Source organism: Lytechinus pictus, chromosome 5, assembly GCF_037042905.1.
Source record: "Lytechinus pictus isolate F3 Inbred chromosome 5, Lp3.0, whole genome shotgun sequence".
NCBI classification, from domain to species: domain Eukaryota; kingdom Metazoa; phylum Echinodermata; class Echinoidea; order Temnopleuroida; family Toxopneustidae; genus Lytechinus; species Lytechinus pictus.
Window position 1 is genome coordinate 50,378,382 of NC_087249.1, and position 22,777 is coordinate 50,401,158.

At 36.7% G+C, this 22,777-nt stretch overlaps 1 protein-coding gene across 1 annotated transcript in view; it reads left to right on the top strand.

Moving 5' to 3' along the window:
* The window catches only part of LOC129261306 (uncharacterized), a 72,441-nt gene that overhangs the window by 13,107 nt on the left and 36,557 nt on the right, over positions 1-22,777 (top strand). The window contains exons 4-5 of the mRNA XM_064099176.1: positions 15,366-15,520; positions 20,003-20,105. Coding sequence (XP_063955246.1) covers positions 15,366-15,520; positions 20,003-20,105 — 258 coding nt within the window. The remainder of the gene's footprint in view (positions 1-15,365; positions 15,521-20,002; positions 20,106-22,777) is intronic.

The window sequence follows — 22,777 nt, forward strand, 5'->3', positions numbered from 1 at the left end:
TTTTGTAGGATTATGTCCAGATTTAGTTCTAGGTTTATATTATAAACAGGTCAAATCAAATAGTTGCTTGTTTTCAGTCAATAAAACACCATTGTTAGAACCTTTCCCTTGCATCAGTAAGCAAATGAAAACTAAAAAGGTGGTTTCAGACCGCCTCGAAGTTTGTCAGTTCCAGGTATTTTCTGATCGGGAAATTTACCCCGATCAGAAAATACCAGGTAATATGGGCAATGTGAAAACAAATTACGCTTAATCTCCCCGAAAGGAAATACCCACTAAATAGTAGGTACTTGTCAGAATTACGAGAACTTTTGCGGGGATTTTTCCAAGGTCGCAGGTATTTTGGCAATGTGAAAGCAATTTACGAGAACTTTTAGCCCAGCGTGTAGTTGGGCGGGGGCGCCGTGGTTGGCTGCTGAACTAGTGATTTTGAATCTCGCGCCTTGCCTGCTTATCAGACCATACTGCGCGTGCTCGTAACTTCAGGAACTTATCTTGAAGGGTATGTTTTGGGCGGTGTGAATGCAGGAATAATTAATGGGTATTTTTTAGCCTATAAAAGTTCTCGTAATTTAACAGGGATTCTTGTGATCGAGGCGGTTTGAAACCACCTAAAGATACAGTGTAACAACTACAGGCATTACCACAAGTATAAAAACTAGTACAAATTTGCGTTCCATTGAACTCTTGAAAACATGGAGATGAGTTGGGGAATATGTGGGGGCAGGGCGGGGCGGGGCGGGGCTTTGATTTGGATGGGGTTTATGTAAGTAGAGTTGCATGTACATGTAGGGTGGAGTTACGATGGGCTGGGTTAGGTGGGGATGGGGTGGCCTTAGTTTTGGTTTAGGTGGGGATGCAGTCGTGTCAGGGTGGGATGGGAAGGGTGGAGTTGGTGTCAGGCTGGGGTGGGGTGGGGTGGTGTTGTGTTGGAAATTCAAGAGCAAAGAATGCACATCTATCATGCAGGCTTACCAGTATCAGCTGTTACACATATGTATATAGGTACTTTTACCGTTCCCTATAGCAGCGAAAAAAATACACGGGAGCGCTGAGCGATATCGCTCCCGTAAGCTTTGAAATCGTGCTCGCAAACCCATTAGAGAGAGCGATCGGGGGAAAAATCGCTCCTTAAAAAACACTGGCTCGTACGTCCGCTGTCTTCCCTTGTGCAGCGTACATAGAGGTGGATAACGACCGCGCGTGTTGTATTTCGCTATGTGCAATACAATGCAATCGCCGCACTCTAATGTCAGCTTCATGTACGGCGCCATATTGGCAGTTCGGGACCTGCACGCGCTGCTGCTGCTGCTGCGAACCGGCTTTAGCTCGAACGCCATTTATCCTTAGTCCCAAAGTAATTACTGTTGGTAAGAACCCTGTCCAATCTTTGCAAAAGTTTCGATGAATTACCAGTGGATATTTTTCCGTTATTCGAATATCGATATTCATTTTCATAGTCCTGGAATTGCATTGCTATTTTTATTTCAATCACAATGTCAGTCCGAACTTGGGTCCTTTTTTGTTTACCCTCGTTGTTTGTGTAGGCCCACGTATAGCGATACGTGTAGTGAAATAGACACTGCGTGCGCATGCATGTGTGTAGCTGCATAGGCGAATGCATTTGAGTTGCACATCGCATCGGTCACCGGATATTTCTCGGAGTTGGTTCATGATTTCTGAATTGTTTGCTTGAACAATTCTGTGAAAAAATAATGAACCATGAGTGAAAAACTGTCGGCTAGACGAACACATAAGTTCAGGTAGGAATATGAGGAACAATTTCCCTGTTAATTGGGACTGTACTATAATTAGTATAGATGTAGACTAGACACTTTTAATAGTAAACTAAAAGAAATAGTACAGATGGCACATTAAACAAATGGCATTATGGCAATCTTTACTTTTGCTGGTTAAAGAAATAGTATGGATGGCAAGTTAAAACACAACAAACAATACTTCAGATTCAACATACATGTGTAAAATGATTTTTTTTTTTTTTTTTAAATGGCTCTAGCAAATAAAAAAATGGCTCTCGGAAATTGAAAAACGGCTCCCATAAATTTGTGACCAGTTAGAAAAATGGCTCCTGCAAAAAAAAAAGATTTGTCCCCTGCCCTATAGTACATGTATGTTGGCCTACACCACACATATATCCTCCATATACATTCAGTAGGCCTCTATACTTCAGAAGCCAAGTCCAAACTTTGTGCAAATGCTAATCCCAAATGCTAATCCCAAGATAATAGAATTAAAAAAGAGGAACTCATACTGAGCTAAGATACATATAGGTCTACTCAGGGAGGCCTATCTCCCTCATTATTAAGATTATTACCCGGGGGGGCCACTTCCATTGACGAGTGGATACCATGCGCGACCACGGGGTCTCGAAAAGCACCCTAAACACGTATTTTCCATGTTCTTTACAAGTATTGGCGTCTGAAACCCCACCCTTAACAAGTATTGGAAACAAAACTATACTCTTGGCAAGTATTCCCTGAAATGAACCCCTAAACAAGTATATTTTATTGTTGTGTCACGGGTACGTCGGTCGTCGGTTTTACCTAATTTACACACCATTTGGTTTAGTAAGGTCCCACCTTCCTCACCTCGCGCAAATCGGGACTCTAAACACGTAGTGTTGGGGCAAAAAGGAAATCCTTTATACAACATTTTAATTTTGTTTTATCATCCCCACAAATGTGACCCTAAACACCTAGCTTTCCTAGCGAAATAGATACCCTTTTTTCATTATTTTTGTGTTTTTGACACCCTTATCACGTTACGTACGTAACGTGCCCTATCTTGAAAAAGACATCCTTTTTACGTGTTTTCTTGGTCGCGCATGGTATCCACTCGTCAATGTAAGTGGCCCCCCCGGGGATTATTACAAGTGTCTTCTTTGTAGGGAGATTAAAACTTTGCACATTATCTTGTGCATGATACTCATTTTAAGTGTAAAGTACAAAAGAGAAATTAACAATAGGCTTTCAATAAAGCGAATTAAAGACAGGATCTACATTGTAGGTGATACATCCCACATATTTTTTGAACTTGAAAGTACATGTTTATAGTTGTGTCTGTGCAAGTTTTTTGTGAAACTAAGATATATTTATAACCCCCCCCAAAAAAAAAAAACGGTGCTAAGATCATTGTGAAGATCATTTGGTACATAACAACAATATGTACATGGACATCTTTTTCACAAGGAAATGTTTTACACTTTCCCTTTATCTGTTGGTTTTTGATAGATTAATGAAGTTCATTTCCTTTGTTGACCTGACCACTACATGAAGGTCATGTTGATTGCAAGATGTTGTATTTTTAAAACATTTTTAAAAATGTATCTAGGTTTTAATTGTTTGGTTTGAAACAAACTCTTGTTATCCACATTGTTTTCTTTGCTCCATGTAATTGTGAAATTGTTCTCATATTGGTCTTGTATATGTTGGCAAATTATATGAATGGTGTGTGAAACAGTAATTATGCTTCTTGGACATGTACACATATGTAGGTGGTACCCTTGGGACTCCATGAAAAAAAAGGTTTTAGGCTTGAAAGACTAATCTCTTGTGTTTGTATACAGACAGAGAAAAGCAAATTGAAAGATTTTTTTGTATGGGACTTTGGATAGTGAGCGATTATCATAATCCACACCCTACTAAATACTTTCATCGATTGTTACACCTCTCCCGGTCTTGAAAGAAAAGAAGAATAGCCTTGCTTGTGTCTGACTTCAAGTGCTAAGCCTGAAACCATAAGATTTCATCTTTTGCAATGTTCACACTTGTGGAGAAATGGATGAAGAATCAATGCAATATATACATAACATGTTTTTATTGGAAGTGTGTGAAAATATACTGTAGCTCACGGGTTTGATGAGATATGCTGGCAGGTTTATGCATAAATTTACGCATTATACATGAACATGTACATGTGCTTTTAACTGCTGTTGGTAATTTTTCCCCCCTATTTTTACCAAAATCTTTTTGCAGCATGTGCATTTTTCTGATCTGAATAATTTGCTGGGTTGCATACATTTTGGGAAACAGGTATTGAATACTGTAGTTCCCTTTAATATACAATCTTGATATCTTTCTGGTGACAATCAAGCTACATAACGTGCACTCGAGTTTTCTTGTGAAAATTGTTGGCACAAAACACAGTTTGTACTTTCCAGCTATAGGGCTCATTCACCTTGAAATGTGCCAGAAAATCCAGGGATTCACACAACATTGGTTCTCATAATACCAAAGCCAGGATACAATATGCCCGCATTATGCTGATTATCTACGATGAGCATATTCTATTCCCCCTTTGTCATCCTCAGAGCTTGTTTGTTCGTTTGATCACAGTACTATTATTAAAAAAATTGAAAAACTGACTGTGGTGAATACCTGCATGTCTCAAAAAGAGCTTATTTTCCCTGGTATTTTGTGGGTTTTATTTCTTAGTTCAAGTTCAGTGTTGCGTTTGGTTCACAGTCGTTGAGCAGCAATGATAAATGTCATGGATCTTGATATTGTATCAACTATTTTCCCTTGTTATTTCATGCATTATGATGGGAAAAATTACAGTTGCATAATGTTTGGCAGTTGTTTTGGGGTAAAAGATTCTATCCAATTCTCGCTACCCCAAATAGGAACGAAAATCTCATAATGCGCGAGATGAGATAATTTTCACTCCGTCGGGTCGTCATCACCACTTCCGGTTCAGAGTTATGCTCGCGCGAGGTTCGCGATACTGAGTTTTCCACCACACTGAAATCGATGCCAATCAGCGTAATATGTACAGATTATAATACTTTTTATCTAATTTGGTCAGTTTTGATTCCATTTGAATTATAAATTTAGAAAAATGTATATTTCACGTGAAAATGTGAAAGAGAGGGTTGTGATCACGAACTTTCCGAGCGAAAGCGACGTTGTGTTGTTGTGCATGACGGCACTGTTGATCTGAATGGCAAAACAGTGCATTGGACTTCCGATCAGGAAGTTGTAATACCGAAAAGCTATCCCATAATGCAATGCGCGTTACAGGGATTTTCCCGGATCTCGGCGAAATCGCTATTTGGGGGAGCGAGAATTCAATGCCTTTAATAATACATGTAGTACTAAAGACAAGCAGAACTTTATGAAAAATAATAGCAAATTTGTGTTCTACAAAGTTTTTATTTCAATATACAAAGTACAAGATACATTACAATTGGAAAGGAAATTACTGGAGGGTTTACATGTAAGTGCAATCTCTTTTATGAAGTGAACACTTGACTTTATCAACAATTTTTTTTCTGCAATATTAAATAAAAGAAAAAAAAGAAGAAATAGTTAAAAAAATAAAATTTTGTCTGGTGCTCTAGTCTATGTACATTCATACGAGGTGTAGTAATTTTTTCTATATTGGTCACAAAAGGGCCGTCTGCACCAGCCCGAGTTTTCAAATTAGCGCGCTATTTCTGATCCGGCAAATTATCCCGATCTGAACAATCGAGAGATTATTTGTAATGGAGACGCAATTATCGCGTTAGTTCGCAGGATTAATCTCGAGATTGCAATCCCAAGTCAACTTGGGATTATTTGCAAAATAGCACGCTATTTTACGAATTATCCCGCTAATTCGCAGGTGCAGACGCACCCGGGATTACTTATTTGCGGCATCTGACCATAAGGCATCAATGCCTCGCTCGAGCAAGAATCGCTCTTCTTGCGATGGTGGAGACGGGGTTTCTTGAATCTCGAGATTAATCTCGAAGAGGGCCGATCGGGCTAAAATCTCTAGATTTAGCAAGCTTGGGCTGGTGCAGCACCGCCTAAAGTTTTGTGTACATGTATGGTAGGGGGTCCTAAAGCTGCGCGGGTCCTAAAGCTACGCACCACTCATCGCGCATGCAGTTTTTATGGCAAATGCGCACTCTGTGTGTGGAACTGTGACTGCAGAGTGACGAACGATTCCTATTCAATTTTTTCAACAGAGGCTGCAGTAAATCTCTAAATGCAGAGAAAATCAACAACTGTTTGGAATTTTGGAGTTATATTCGCTTTAATTTCATTTTATCCTATAATAATATGAATATATTTTAGAAATTGAGGCACAGGAAATACTATTTTTGCATGATAAATCGAGTGCTTAGCTTTAGGACCCCTTCTACATCGGGCGGCGAAATCAAGAGGTGTTCGGAAAACACGGCGGGATTTTCGAATTAGTGAGTTTTGCGATATTTTCTTCTTGGTTAACAATCTTTAGAATGTTTGCCACAAATTAGTGAAAGATAATTTGTTGAAATATCAGAATTGGGATACTTTTTATTGTTTGAAAACAAAGTGCGTAGCTTTAGGTCCCCCCATCATACACAGTGAATGCAACTTTGTGATTCCCAAATGATTATGTAGATGGTAGTGAGAATGCAGTCATTTATAGGCCTACATATCTGTGGCCCTAATCCCTATAATTTCAAGCATTTTTTTTAAATGAAAAGCTTATGAAGAATCACAGTCTTTGCACCTTAATGCAGCCTTGCTTATATTTTCTGTGAAAAATTTGGTGACGTTGAATGTGTTTACATGTACAAAACTTTTATTCCATTTTATATCAATGATCCTTTTTGTTAACAGTGTTTCTTTGAATTTTGTGGATAAATTTCCTTTTGTCAGGTCTGAACTGCTCTTTCTGATCTGAATACGTTTTCTATCAGGTGTGAGATGCCTCTCCACACCGTCTCACCTGCGCTGGGGTGAAGTGACAGCCCATAGTGTTAAAAGTTAAGGTCATCTGGCCAGGGACCCCCCACAGAGTGTCAAAAATTGGTTGCAAATTCATGTAGAACCGCCCTCGGGGAGCCGGTGTCGCACAATCTAAAATGCCTGCATGTTAATCATTCACAGCTACTTGACTAGGGATGGGAGAGAAAGAGATAAAGAGAGCTAGACAGATAGAGAGAACGAGATAGATAAATGTAGAATTAGAGACGGACAGAGAGAGGGCCAGAGTGAGAGAGTGGGAGAGAGAGATATATAGACCCCTTTCTCATTACAATCCTAAAAGTACATGTACCAGTTCAGGAAACCAGTTTGGAAGATCACTTTGCTAGCATTCCTATCTGATTGCCATGGTTTTCGAAACCACTTATAAACCCTATCTTAAGGACGTTCCACAGTTATGTTTGTGCGCATCATGGTCTGCGCATATTCTACACTCTGCGCGCTGACGTCACAATGGATGAACTTGTGATTTAATCAGCTGTAGGTAATGTGAGCTGATTTTTCTCCTTATCTGCACTAACTGCAGATCTGATGTGTTATTTTATGAAGCTAATAAACTGGAAATATTCCATGGACCATTTTTTTTTTATTCCTCTACAATTTCAAAATACTTTTCTCTGTAGTGCTGCAAAGTATGATGAATATGACCCCGAGTATGAATAAATGAAAAAGTGGTTCAGAATTTTTCTTCACATAGATACGAAGCTTTTGGTGCGTTTTGGGGGTGTTTTAAGAAGCACATTTGCTCTAATAAGAGTGCTGATAGTTTGAAAACAAGCACATAAACCCACATTTTTTAATGTTTGCACTTCTTAGGTATACCTTCCTCTACAACTTTGCAAAGTTTGGTGAAAATAAAGTGCATTATTTCTGTTACTTCTCCAGTTTGTTATTGAAATTTGAAATTTTTTAGGTTGAGTATCTTTCTTGCAATTTCTAAGAACGGAGAGTGTTCTTATAGACTTAAATGAGCAAACAATTGACAGCAATATAGATAGATTATCCATCTCACGGATACAATTATTAATCATATTGCAAAATTTGATGAAATTTTCATGGTTTTGACTGAGTAATAGAGCTTTAAACTCAATGTTGTGATCTCGTGAGGTCTTAAAATGCCAAATTCGTTTGGATGTGCAATTCTTAAGAACATCCATTTTGGGTTAAATTTTAAGCTCTATAGCAAAAAATCATGCACATGGACCCATGTTAATTTTTGCATATTCGGAATATTCAGGTGCTAAAGTATATATGTGCAAAGTATGATGAAAACGACATGGATTTTCAATATTTGGGAGCAAGACTGCGGAACCACTCGCATTTTAGACGGTATTAATAGACTTTTGCTTGTTTCCAGCGCATTTTGGGCTGTTTCAAGCCAACTCGCAATACTTTGGACACTGATAATTTGAAAACGAGCACATGGACCCCATAGTTTAAATGTCTTAACTTCTTCAGAATATATTCCTCTACAAATCTATAGAGTATGATGAAAATGACATGGATTTTGAATGTTAGGGAGCAGGACTAAAAATAACCATTCGTATTTTAGACATTTTGGACGGTATTATACTTTTGCCAGTTTTGGGCGCATTATAGACTGTTTCAAGCCAACTCGCAACAGTTTAGACACTAATAGCTTAGAAACGAGCACATGGATCCCATGTTTTTAATATTTTAACGTCATCAGAATATATTCCTCCGTAAATGTAGAGAGTATGATGAAAATGACATTGATTTTGAATGCTAGGGAGCAGAACTACGGAACTATTCGCATTTTAGACGGTATTATTAGACTTTTGCACGTTTTCGGCGCATTTTAGGTGGATTTCAATATTTTCAAGCCAACTCGCAACATTTTGGACACTGATAGTTTAAAAACGAGCACATGGACCCCATATTTTAATATTTTAACGTCATCAGAATATATTCCTCTACAAATCTAGAGAGTAAGATGAAAATGACATGGATTTTGAATGTTTGGGAGCAGAACTACGGAACCATTCGTATTTTAGAAATTTTGGACGGTATTATCAGACTTTTCTTATTTTCGGCGCATTTTGGGCTGTTTCAAGCCAACTCGCAACAGTTTATACACTAGTAGCTTAGAAACGAGCACATGGATCCCATGTTTTTAATATTTTAACGTCATCAGAATATATTCCTCCGTAAATGTAGAGAGTATGATGAAAATGACATGGATTTTGAATGCTAGGGAGCAGAACTACGGAACTATTCGCATTTTAGACGGTATTATTATATAGACTTTTGCACGTTTTCGGCGCACTTTAGGTGGATTTCAATACTTTCAAGCCAACTCGCAACACTTTGGACACTGATATTTTAAAAACAAACACACGGACCCCATATTTTTAATATTTTAATGCCTTTAGAATATATTCCTCTACAAATCTACAGGGGTATGATGAAAATGACATGGATTTTGAATGTTTTGGAGCGAAATATGGAACCATTTGCATTTTAGAGGGTATTAAGAGAATTTTGCATGTTTCGGCGCTTTTTAGGCGATTTTCAAGCCAACTTGCAACACTTGGGACACTCATAGTTAAAAAACGAGCACATGGACCCCATATTTGTAACTTCCCTACACCTTTGGTATGCATTCCTCTACAATTTAGCCGAATTTGATGAAAATGACATGGATTTTGAAAAAAGTGCAGCTTACAAAATACTTTTTTTATTTTTGAGTAGATTCACGTCTTTGAAGATTTTTTTTTTCCGAGTTTTTGCACCATTCTTGCCAAATGAGGGCGCTGCTGACTCCAAATAGATATAGTTTTACTAATTAAAAGACTTTCTCTTACTTTGGTATACACTTTGTTATATATCTTGAAAATTTGATGAAGTTTGATGCGGTATCCAATGAGTAAAGGTGATTTAAACTCATTTGGTGAATTCGTGAGGTCTAAGAGAGGCATAATTCTCTTGATTGCGCAAGATTGCATATCATTCAAATACGGCGACTTTGAAGACCCGTAGAAAAAAAATAAGCACATGAACCTGTGTTATTTTTTGCATTTTCATAATGCATAGATACCAAAGCAACTCTCTGCAAAATTTTGTGAAAATGACATGGACTTCATTTTAACTGTGGAACGTCCTTAACTGAGCTATTTCAGACTAACATAATTATACTGGTCGCATATACGCGCAATCAACGGCCGAGATCTAGGGTGAGGGTTAACCCTAACCCCCTCAGATCTCGGCCGTTGATTGCGCAATCGTCGCAAAAATTTGCATGGCGTAGAGACGGATGTAACTGCAAGACTGTGCGTGGAGTAGCGCGCCCAACATGTGCGAAGATTGCTCTACGAAGAACGGTTGTGTCCTCATCACCTTTCAAAATAGTATAACGAGGCAAAGCGGTCACAAACTGGTTTGAAAGATCGCTTCAGAGACTGCTTTTATAGTTCCCATTACACATTAAACTACATGTAGTATCAACTAAACTGGTTTCATCTAAACTACATGTAGTTTTAAAACTGTAATGAGAATGGGGTCATAGAGAGGGAAAGAGAGAAAGAGGAACAAACGGACACCGACAAACAGGAGTAGGAGAAGTCAGGTGTTTCAGCGTGACATAATTATTTGTTTTAATATAAAGCAGAAAGTTCAAGGCTATACAAATCTCTGTTGAGAACAGTGAGAATGTGCTAATGGACTCTGAAAATCAGTGAAGTGGTGTTCCTCGTTAAAAAGAAGCATTTTCAGAGAAAACAAAATTGTAATTATATGAGAGAAAATGGATGGGTAAGGAGATGAATAGCTTTTAGCGATTAAAGGAAAATGTTGTACTGCTTGATAAGTTTCTGTTTCCAAAGGAATGAGTGGTGCTGAGATGACCTTTTTAAGTACATTGACCCCAAACAACAGAGAAATTGTAGATTTTTATCAAACAAAGGAGGCTTTAAAAACTTTACAGCAATTTCAATGATACCATAAATTGTTTATATTTTTTAAAAATATAAAATCAAGTGAAAATTTTGTTGTGAAAAAAAGAACAACGATTGCAGCGCTAGGATTGGTTTTCATTCTTGAAGGGGGTGAGAGTTGATGTAGGCAGACATCAAAGAGACAAAACTGCAATACAAATTTACAAAATAGCCGCTATGAATTATGTCATTTAAAGTTTGAGTTACATATAGAAAAAAGTTTATATTGATATAAAATGAGAAGTAGGCCTACATTTCATATATATCAAAGAGAGCGAATGATAAAAAAAATGCATACAAATTTACAAAATAGCCAAGTAAATTGCTACTGTTAAAAAAAGGGAGAATAAAAATGTTTACTCTATGAAATAAAAAGTATGCCTATGTTCCAAATACGGAAGAGACAAAAGAAAAAATATAACATACAAAGAAAAAAAAGATAGCTGCTATTATACAGATATTGCCTACCTAGAGTTTGAATATAACATTTCCTCTCCCCGACTGAGTTATATTTTTCCCAAGGGATTATATTTTGCCCGAAGCGTGCAGCGCTGAGGGAAAATATTCTCCCGAGGGAAAAATATAACTTCGGAGGGGAGTTGAAATGTTATTTATTAAAACGATAGACCAGGCAATATCTGTTATATTGTATAGTCTATGTGGATTCGCCATCAGAGATTGCATTCATCATCTGGCTCCAACCCGAAATTCTTGCTACAGCTCTGATCCATCTACGTCATAATAGAAAATATTTTGAAAATGCATCAAGCGCGTTCTTCATGCAATCGACGCGTTAACACTAGCGCGTACATCAAACTACCTGATTACGCAACTTGTAAGCAGCGAGTGACGTCACCTTAGTGAATATAACGCTGCAATTGACAATACAACGCAGTTATATTCACCGAGGTGACGTCAAAACCTAGAATATAACAAATGCGATCCTCGCAGCAATGGTCACGTGTTGGCGTATTGACCTATCACTGATTCGAATCTACATAACCTATGTAATATAAATTGCTATTGAGTTTAATATACAGTAAAAAAAGGAAAAAAAAAAAGCTTATTCTATGGAAAAGTAGGCCTACATGTACATTTCACAAATCAAAGAGACAAAAGGGTATTAAAAAAAACAAATTTACAAAATTATGGCTATAAATTGCTACTGAGTTTATAGAAAAAGAAGAAAAAATATGCTTATTCTGAAATAAGGGAAATTAGGCCCAAATTTCACATAGAAGAGAGATAAAAAATACTAATTTCCAAAATAGATGCTATAAATTGCTATCTAGTTTAGAGTATAGAAAACGAAGGGGAAAATTATTTCTCCCTGTCTGTGGGGTGAAAGAAAGGAAGGGGGGGGGGTGGGAGCAGAGCGAGGGTTCCCTATCCCCATTGAAGAATGGAGAACTTTGACATTTTCAACACAATGGCATTAATGTTCCCTATTCATTGTATGAAAATGAAGGTTTTTGAGCACCGCAGGGTGTTTCTTGAAAACGATTATATGCAGGTACGAAGACCATTATGTACTGAACATCGGCAAGTGTACAGGAAAACTGGAAAATTGGGGTTTGCTGAAATCATGCCTCGTTATAACTTCTTCAAGTGGTATCTCCGGTTGCTCATTGGTTTTCCAATGTCTTTTTTAGGGGGGGATAAAATTAATGTCCTTTTTTGCACCCTTTCAAAATGGCACTCCGGGCGTATGCCTCCTTGTCTCTCACTTCCTCTTGCCCCCCCCCCCCCCTATCCACTCCCCCAACTTATTACACTGTACATGCAGTTTTTGTCATGTTTTGGAGAGTGACAAGTCCTTTGTCCTTAAGAATATGAATAAAAACATAACATACATGTATTTCTCAACTGGTGTATTGTCCTCACACAATGGAAGGTGCAAGGAAAAAGGCACCCAGAATCCTTGGGAAGGTGACTCGCGCAACCCAGGCCTTTTATTTCTTGACACTTTGGAAGTGAGAAAATTCCAAAGTTGACTCCTGTATTCTAGTAGGGCCTGGTATACAGTCTCCTCCACTATCTCCCACTGTTCATTAACATCATTTGACTGTAATTACTCGACAAACGAACCACTGGCACCGCCCATCCTGCTCTAAAACGAAGCTGGATATTCCAGCTGAAAACGTCTTCAAGAACCTCTTAATCAGAAGGAAAGGTGGATAATTGTTTCTTCGTGAGTTGGTTCAGAATCCAATTATGGCTCATTACGGGAACAGGGAATAGGTGTGTCGTTGGATGGACGGGATGGATCTAGTGACCCAGTTATCGGTAGAGACGGAAACTGTCTACTTGCAATGGATTTATATTCTGGAAACATTGTTGTTTGCTCTAATGGTCATCTTGTTTGTAGATTTAAACTGGCAAGTGTGACAATTCTTTGATGATATTTTTTAACACCTCTATTACGGTAAAATTGAGTACACAAAATTCTGCTGCATCTTCTTATCTTCTCTTTTGTCATCCAACCCCCCCTGTCCAATCAGTACAGATACATGTACAACTTTAATAGTCAAATAGTTCATATTCTATTTTCAAGTTCTACTTTCAATTTGGTGTATGATTTGTAATATGATCTGTCACATGGATCTTGTGTGACGACAGAATGTGACATACAATCTGGTACTTGATATTTGAACTTGAATGCATCAAATGAATGTTCATGTACCAGTAATTTTGAATTTGACATTATTTAGTAGATGTAATATTTGCTTTATATGTTTCACCATGCATAACAAAAATAAACTGACAATATAAAAACATTAATAGTGTATTAAACATTGATAATGATACATACATGTAGAATGAACTAAGCATAGACAATGTCTGGAGCACAGAGTCCCTTAAATATTGAACATCTATAGCTATATTAATTTGAACTAAAACATGACTCGAAATAAGCATTCATAAAACAAAACTAAATCAAAACAAAAACTAAAATAATGCTCCTATGGCATGTTAAAATCATTTGCAATATGTTACTATGTACATGTACATACTTTTATCAGAATTGTGAATTCAATCCTGAAATAAATGAGAAGCTTTCAACAAGCTTGTGTATGTGTAATTCAGTGACCCTATTTAATCAGTTCTGTCATAATATTTCTGGAATATTAACCTACCAGGAGAAGTCAGGAAACTACAGTCTGACATTAATTATGTATGGATTTATTGATTTTAATATGCATGTACATGTATGCATCACATACAATTATTATAATAGTATGCATTTATATAGTGCAAAAAACTATTTCTATATATTCTATTGCGCTGAGCTACTGAGATGCCTACTACTAGAATAAATAGGTTTTTGATCATAGCCATATTCAGGGTTTTTTCCAGGGGGGGGGGGGGCAAGATGCATATTTTTTTTAAGGAACTCAAAAGCGAGAAGACAAAACGACCAAGCTTGTCATGGAGCATTTTGCATTTTCTAAAATGAAATTAGAAGGTACTGTGCAATTTTTGTTTGTGCATTTTTTGAAAATATCCAGTAAAATAGTGGAAGTTTTCAAAGTTTCTGGGGAAGGGGTAACTGGTCCACTGCCACCTCACCCCCCCCCCATGTGTTGCCATGTATTGTGCCTATCTTCTCAAACTTTTTATAAGGAGATTTTGTAAGTAGCTCCGAACTAGCCTCAGAAGATATACATGTATTTCACTTTTTCCTCTAATAGCTACGTATGTAGACTGCATTCATCCATTCAAATATTTTATTTCTTGATTGTGGCTTGTGCACTTTTATTATAAATTGACCTATACATGGATTGAATTTGTTTGTTTTTATTTGCACAATTTATGAAAGAGTTTATATAAAAAGCATCAAGAATTTCCACAATACATGGATATATTGTAGGAGATTTAGATTGCTCCTTGGAGATTCTGTACCATTTGTCTTCTCAAACCTGATAAGATGGCATAAAAACTTCATGTTCTTTTATTCAATATATTGAATATTTATTTTCCCTAGCTATTAAAAAGGAGAATGACACCCTTGGAACAGTAGAATATATGAAAACAGAAAAAAAGAATAATATCAATGAAAGTTTTAGAACAATTGGACAAACAATAAAGTTATGAGCATTTGAATTAATGTTGAAATCACAATGCTATGTAGCATTGTTGTTCCATTGCAATTCCGACCGAGATTTGTGATGTCCTAGAAGTACAAGTCTCACCTTTGTACATTGAAAATATACTCGAAAATCCATTTTACTCATTCTAATGATCTATAGTAAAACCCCTTTGCCTGTGGTATGTTTTATAGACCCTGTATTATATGTCCTCCAGTAGAAAGAAATATGGATAGACTTTAAGTTTATAACAGTGGCAGTTTACATGTAAAAATATATAATTTAGAAAAGAAATCTGGGGAGTGGTACAAGTGTGACATCACACATACTGATCCAATTGTAAATGGGAGTTAAGTGGTCTCAACATATTCAAGTAAAGCTCATAACTTTAACTGTATCTGTTCAATTTTTCTAAAACTTTCATTGATTTATGATTATTAAAAAAAAATCACACACAAATATGTTCCCAGGGTTTCATTCTCCTCAATCCAACCAATTCTATTGAATTCAACCAATCATGCCAATAAGAAGTATGTAATTCTTTCCCATTTTGTCATTTTGAACAGTCACAGGACATGCATAACAACAAGAGAAGACCCTTTTGACCTGGAGGAAGCGCCCCCTGAACAGAGGGATGTGGTCCTGGTCAGGGATGCCGCCCTGGGGTTCGGTTTCATCGCGGGCAGCGAGAGGCCGGTCGTCATACGATCCGTCACCGAAGGTAGGTATCTCTCCCATGATATTCACATTTGGTAGTAAATAGAATTGTATCAGGAAGGCGTGGATGGTGTTTTCAGAAATCCACAGACTGTTTTTATGAATAACATGTACTATGTGAAATAATTGGTGACCCCTTTATAGTGCTTTGTGAGATTTCCACCCATTCAAAAGTCAAAAGTTGAAATATACATTAAATCTTCGTAGTTTACAATTTTCATTTACAAACGGCTGATTCATGCCATTCATTTATCAAAATACTCAATTATTTATCAAAAGGAAAACTTTGTAATACTGACATACTCAAGTACATTTATTTTATTCTTTGAACAAGAAAATGGCTTCAAACAATTAAAATTCATAGACACAGAAAACACATAGATACAAAATGGAAGATGAGGGATCTTTACAGTTGCATGGGAGTCAAGAAGATGGCTTTGAAATTAAAATATTTGTTTCAGAATTGTATGCTTGTTTTGCTCAAATGAAAATCAGAGCTGAACTATTAAATGAAAATGTGATTTAGATATATTTTCCCACTGTTAGCCTTGTCAATGGAAATACTGGATGAGAAAGAGGAAAAAACTATATGTACATTTTGTAGAGGACTTTCTCATAAAGTTGTCGGTAGCGTTCTAGGGGAGATTGCAGAGTTTTATCAAAATTGTGCTGTTAAATGAAATGGAAGCTGGCAAGTTTGATTCGATTGGATTATTTGTGGAGTGCCAGGCTTGTCATCCGATGCAAGATTTATGCGTGCACTTTCATGCTAATTGGGCTTGTTCATGATACACCGTCTTATTCTGACAGCTTTCACACGATTGATCCTTTTGTATATATTTATTCTAACCGTGCTGTTGGATAATGTAGATATTGGAAGGAAACAATAGTGTTGAAAAATAAAGCATTTACATTTGCATTATTGATATATGACAAAGGGAGGGGGATGTTTACATTTACATTTACTTAAAATCAAATTAAAGGAAAATAATGATACAAAGTTTTTCTGTTATTATCATCTGTAATTATGCAAGGAAAATAACATTCAAAGAAATGGATTCAGTATCATACACGTACTACATTGCAATGTTCCCCCTTGTATTAAAGAATGATGGGAAAACTTGATTTCTTTGATTGAAGTTTTGAAATGTCTTTGTGAAGGCCAAAATGAACGCGGTAATATGTGAATGATCTCCCTGTTTTAAGTTCATTTTTACACTTGCATAACCACTGAAACACATCCTCCATGATCATTTCAATTTTAATAGTTGAAATTATCCATACCGTTTCAGTTTGCTCATGATATACTGTAAACACTCGTGTGAAAGGTCTCACACTGTTATACCATACTCCCTTGTTATTTTATTCAAAGTCATCGTAGATGAAAAGCCTGCACGTGATGTGTGCATGATTTGAACAATTTATGAAGTCGAGGGCTTACGTGTGCATTACTTTCATCTGACAAAATTTAGCTTATTGAGCATGTGGCTTACATTTCATTTCTAAACTTATTTGCTTGATATCTATCTGTTCATGTTCTTACTGCATGCTTCTTGTATATTAGCTTTTACAGTTTACTGAATTATGAGATTTCTCTATTAAAGAGAAATGTTTCATCTGATACTTTGATGACTCTAAAAGGGATTTTTTTTTTGCTCTATCTTTTACTTTTTATCTTCTTTTACTTTTTTTAAAACTTTACTTTAATTGGTTCCTTGAGCACAATAAGTAACTTTTGTTGGATGATGAGGATGGAGGTGGTGATGATGATGATGATGATCAGCGTGCGACACTGGCACCAGTCCAACGGTCCCTGACCTGTTAAAAATTGCTGTTGGGCTAGTAACTTTTCAGAAATAGCCAGATTTTCTGGTCCGACATATGGCGACATGTATATCGAACTGATATAAATCATATTTTCTTCTATAGAAATGTCTCTGGCATCTTAAAGAATGGCTCTATAAAATTGTGAAATGGCTCTCATGTTGTGTGTACATGTATGTGTACACTGTTTGTAATAAAAGCATGGACAGCAAAATAAATGCAAAGTCTTTTTTAATGTTTTTATTTTGGGGGATCAGCAAATGAGCAAAATTTAGGTTTAGACTGGTCAGTGAAAATTTGAAAAAACTGGGTATCTACTGGTCAGACATGATCAGGTTGGACTGGTAGAAAAAAAGGTTTAATAGTGTGGACTGTGGAGCCGTGTGATGATGATGGTGAATGATAAAGAGGATGATGATAAGGATTATGATGATGATATTGATGATAATGATGGTGATGGTGAATATATTTATTGATGATGATGATGGTGGTGATGATAATGAGGATGATATTGATGATAATGGTGACGATGATATTGATGATGATGAGGATGATGATGATGATGATGATGATATTGATGATGATGATGTTGGTGATGGTGATGATATTGATGATATTAATTGATGATGATGATGATGATGATATTGATGATGATGGTGATGATGGTGATGATGATGATGATATTGATGATGATGATATTGATGATGATGATGATGATGATGGTGATGATGATGATGAGGATGATGATAGTGATGATAATGGTGATGATGATATTGATGATGATGATGATGGTGGTGATGATGATGATGATATTAATTGATGATGATGATGATGATGGTGGTGATGATGATATTGATGATGAGGATGATGATGGTGATGATGATGATGATATTGATGATGATGATGATGATGGTGATGTGATGGTGATGATGATGATGATGAGGATTATGATAGTGATGATAATGGTGATGATGATATTGATGATGATGATGATGGTGATGATGATGATGATGATGAGGATGATGATGATGATGGTGATGGTGATGATGATGATGGTGATGATGTTGATGACGATGATGAATGAATGAATAAAAACAAAAAAAAGCCAAGATATGATGTGACTGATAATTGATTAGTTTCTGGATTACTCTTGAAAAAAAGGTGCTTTTTAATAGCCAATATTGCATTTCAATATACATGTAGGTTTCAGGTACAAGATATGAATTTTATTCTGAAACCCAAACCTGCATTTACATGTATATGGTCTGTAAACAGATATCTTTTAGTTTTACTCTCTTATTGAAATTGCTGCGATAATTCAATGATGTATTTTGCATTGATCATCATTTGTGTGCATATGTGTACAAGGACAAAGAGGTGTGAAACAGAAATTGTGAATATCTAATAGAAACAAAGTGATCATTTCCTTTTCTGACATTGATACCCCTTTCATAAACCCGTCCTCCAATTAGCCGCCTAAGAGTAATGCGGATAATTCAATAAAAATTGCGTTCACAAACTCCGAAAATAATCCGCATTATTTTTACGAGCGCCGTCCTGAAAAAGGCGTATAATCGTCATGACAACTGCACACACCCCCTCCGATGCGGTTGTGTTGGAAAAGGGTGGCCTTGTGACCGCACCATGGCAATTATCCGTATTATTTGAAAATGCGTTCTTAAAGTCAAAATCTGGTCCCGAGATGCCGCTATTATGTGGATAATTGCAGCATCAAAATAATGCGGATAACTCTGGTCCTCCTCCGATTTTACAACCAAATTATGCTGCTATTAGCCGAATAATTGGGTTTATGAAAGGGGTATGAGAGGACTACAATGTAAATTATAATGTGAATGTTATCTCAGTACATCTTTGTTCATGTACATTTGAGGTAGATCCTTTTATCCATGTTTCTTGGTCTGGCCTGTCATTAGATATACAGTGTACAGATATGTACATTGTACAAAGAAAAAAAGTGAGATATATTTGCTGTGAATGTTGTGTTGCATTTTATGTTCATGTGCACGTACAGTATGTGAATATCGTGAAACAAAAAGTATGAACAATGTTTCTTTTCATATTTCAGGAACAATAAGTTACTGTACTTGTATTTTTAATTTGTTTTATCATATTGTAGGAGATTCCTTATGTGTAACTTTTTTGGGTTTCTTTGTTAAATTCAAAATTAATTTCCAGCTACTTGTAATTATGTTTGTAATTTCTGTGTCTGGTTTTTCCCCCACTGGAATTGGGACAGAAAGCCTTGTCAGGTCATCGTCAATAAAGCATAACTATTGTTTTTGTTCCTGTGTTCCAGTGGTTACATATATACATATTGTTTTGAGTTCGAGATGAGGGGTGGTTCAAGGAGGAGGGGATGGCCAAACTAAAAGAAGACAAGGAAGAGGCAAGTGAAGGTGGATCTCGAGTAGGAGGGTTGAATTGAAGATGGAGGATGCACAGAGTGGAGGGAGTGGGTATTAAAAGGCGATTGCTGCAAGTGTGAGGTGCATTCCCCCCTCCCCCCTTGTTCACAGTGACAAAACCAGATTTAAAACTTTTGAATTGATGATGATGCTTTGTACGTTGTCCTGTATTTTTTTTTGTCAATAGATAAAAGTAAAGAATAATAATTATTTTTGACATCATTGATCATTTCTAGGTGGACCCTCAATTGGTAAACTGCTTCCTGGTGATGAGATACTGAAAGTGAATGGAGAGGATGTTAAGAACAGTGATCGTCAGTACATCATTGATAAGATCAGGTGAGAGCATCCATGGTTTAAGAAACATTTTCTTTTAATAATAAAGCGTGAAGGGAGATTGAAACTCTAGGGAAATATCCATTTCAATGAGATGAGAGGACATGATGATGAAAAGAAAGGTCCATCAAAATCAAACATTTAATGATGAAGTTATTGAAGTTCGGAACGTGTTTGTTAGCAGTCCTCATATTGGCGATGTTGCTATTTTTTATTCAGTATGGGAGTTTAGTTGTGCACTATGTTAAATAGTAAATAAAATATGTTTTCTCCATTATCTCTAGATTCTACTTGTCTTCTTGTGAATTTACCATATTAGTTGTGTGAAATGCATTTACCCTCTGAAATATCTTTGAGCTATTAAAGGAGGCAAGCTGTACCGTGAGAGAAAGAATTTAAAGAAAATCTAAAATTTGAGAGTTATTCATTTTACTAAGTACTACAATTTACCTGCTACTGTGAAGCAACATTGTCAATTTGAGGATTGTAATGGACTTACTTCTCTCTATCCTAGTTATTTTCATTTTAATTCATATTTCCCTCAGGGTTTCATTTGTACATTCAATAGTGATACTTTATTGGAAAAAGGGCAGGGTATATATTTTTTTTCAGATATGAATTCGATCATATGCTCTCCTTCATTTCCAAAGGTCAGACCTTGCATTCGTCCTCATAGATCATCTTGATTAATGTGTTCGAGATCAATGTAGGCCTGTGTGATTAGGTATCAATGTATTGATTATGTCGGCATGTGGAAAAAATATGGTATGCATAAATTTACTCGCCGATGTGGAGGTTTCACATCATATAATGGCTCTGTGCATTAATTCGGTTCTTTTGTTGGGCGGAATCAACAGGTGATCGAGACTTTATAGAGAGCATTCAATCCTTGATGTGCTCCCGGCAGAAATAATCGGCTCGCACAATTTCATTTGTTCTGTTCCTTATGCAAGGAATCTGCATCCTGGGCATCGTGGGTATTATGAAATCTCTTAAATTACCATGGCAACCATTGATTTCAGTAACAAGGAGTAGTCGGTAATGAATCAGCATTGTACCTTTTAATGATGTACATTGCTGGGTGTCACAATATCTTTTAAAGGTTAATTGCTCCTTGCTGCCTTTTCTTGCAGTGCGGATTTGCAAAATGAAAGTCACAATGTATGTGTGATTTGTGTGGTATTCACTTGGTCTTCATGCTGATTATGTGGAAATATTGGTGGTGATTTTTTACCTGATTGCTAAGAAAGCATGAATACTTGTAAGCAAGCAACCAGAGGACCGACGGCTTAAGGTCCTCTCCGAAGGACCTGGTACTGAGGATTAATGCCTTTAATACCAAAGGGCACTAGCGCACCAAGTGAGAATCGAACCCGGGTCACCGGAATACGAGTCCCCCGCTCTACCGACTGAGCTATCGCGCCTCCTGATTGTCTAAATTCTCAGATCATAAACACCATTATTGCATTGAAAAACCCACTTGGTCTACTTTCAATTGGTCCAGTTACCTCCTAATCCAACCATTACTTTATAGTGTGATATTCATTTTGGCTATTCCAAGTCTATTTCCCAGTTGGTCTAATTTCCACTTTACTTTTTTTTTCATTTTGTTTATGATTTGGTTTATAAACAGATCTAATCGGGGGAGATATGGGTACATAGCATAACTCGAAATCAGACAAAATGGTAGATAGGCTGATTCGCAATTACGGTAGTAGTGGTTTAGTAGACATACTAGTTGTAGATGAAGTAGGATTAGTTCATACTCTATAGGGGATGAGAGAATGGAAAGTACACCATGTCCAAATTATCATTATCAATGTTATCTCACGTAATCTACATGTTGTACATGTATATACAACACATGTATGTTCTTAATTACCGAGTTTACATGTGATCGGCTTTTGCATCGGCTCGCGGTTCTGATCCAGCGTTGTATTTATTATGACGTATATTGTTGGTGCTCGTATCATTTCAGGTTTTTGCCACGCGAGCCGATTCTGTAAACGCGGTGCAAGATAAACCAAAATCCAATTCTGCATCGGCTTTTGGTTCTGAACCAAAAGCCGATCACATGTAAACACGGTAAATATTTGCTTGTGGAACATCAAAGCACCGTATCAAAATGTTACTTTTTTACCACCAAGTTCATCAGTATCAATGCCAGGTAGTGTTGTTATCGGTAAGAAAATTCTCTGTCGATATATCGCTAAAAATATCTTACCGATGTCAATAACTGTGGACAAAAGAACATAATCAATATGCATTTTTTATGCATTGATAAAATATTAGCGATGTCACAATACTCGTGTTGGTTAAAATTTGTATCTGCCATTGTACCAAGAATGCTTTAAGATCCGCGTTCATCGAATGTAAATGATTACATAACATCTTTTAACAAACATATTTAGCATAGGGTCTAAATACATCCTCACCTCTCATGTTATTAGCATTATTTTAGGGTTGGATAAAGTTTTATCAATAATTTGGGGGCTTTTTGGACATTGTTCTGAGCAGTCAATGACTTTCGCCTATCTGCCATTTTGATATCGTGCTGTACATCTTCAAACATAGAGGGCAGCAAGCAACACGCAGTTGTGTGCTGCCTTCTATGTTGTATGTTAGTTCGTACTTGTTTTTTGTCGCTAAAATTGAGCTTCCCCTTTTGAATGTTT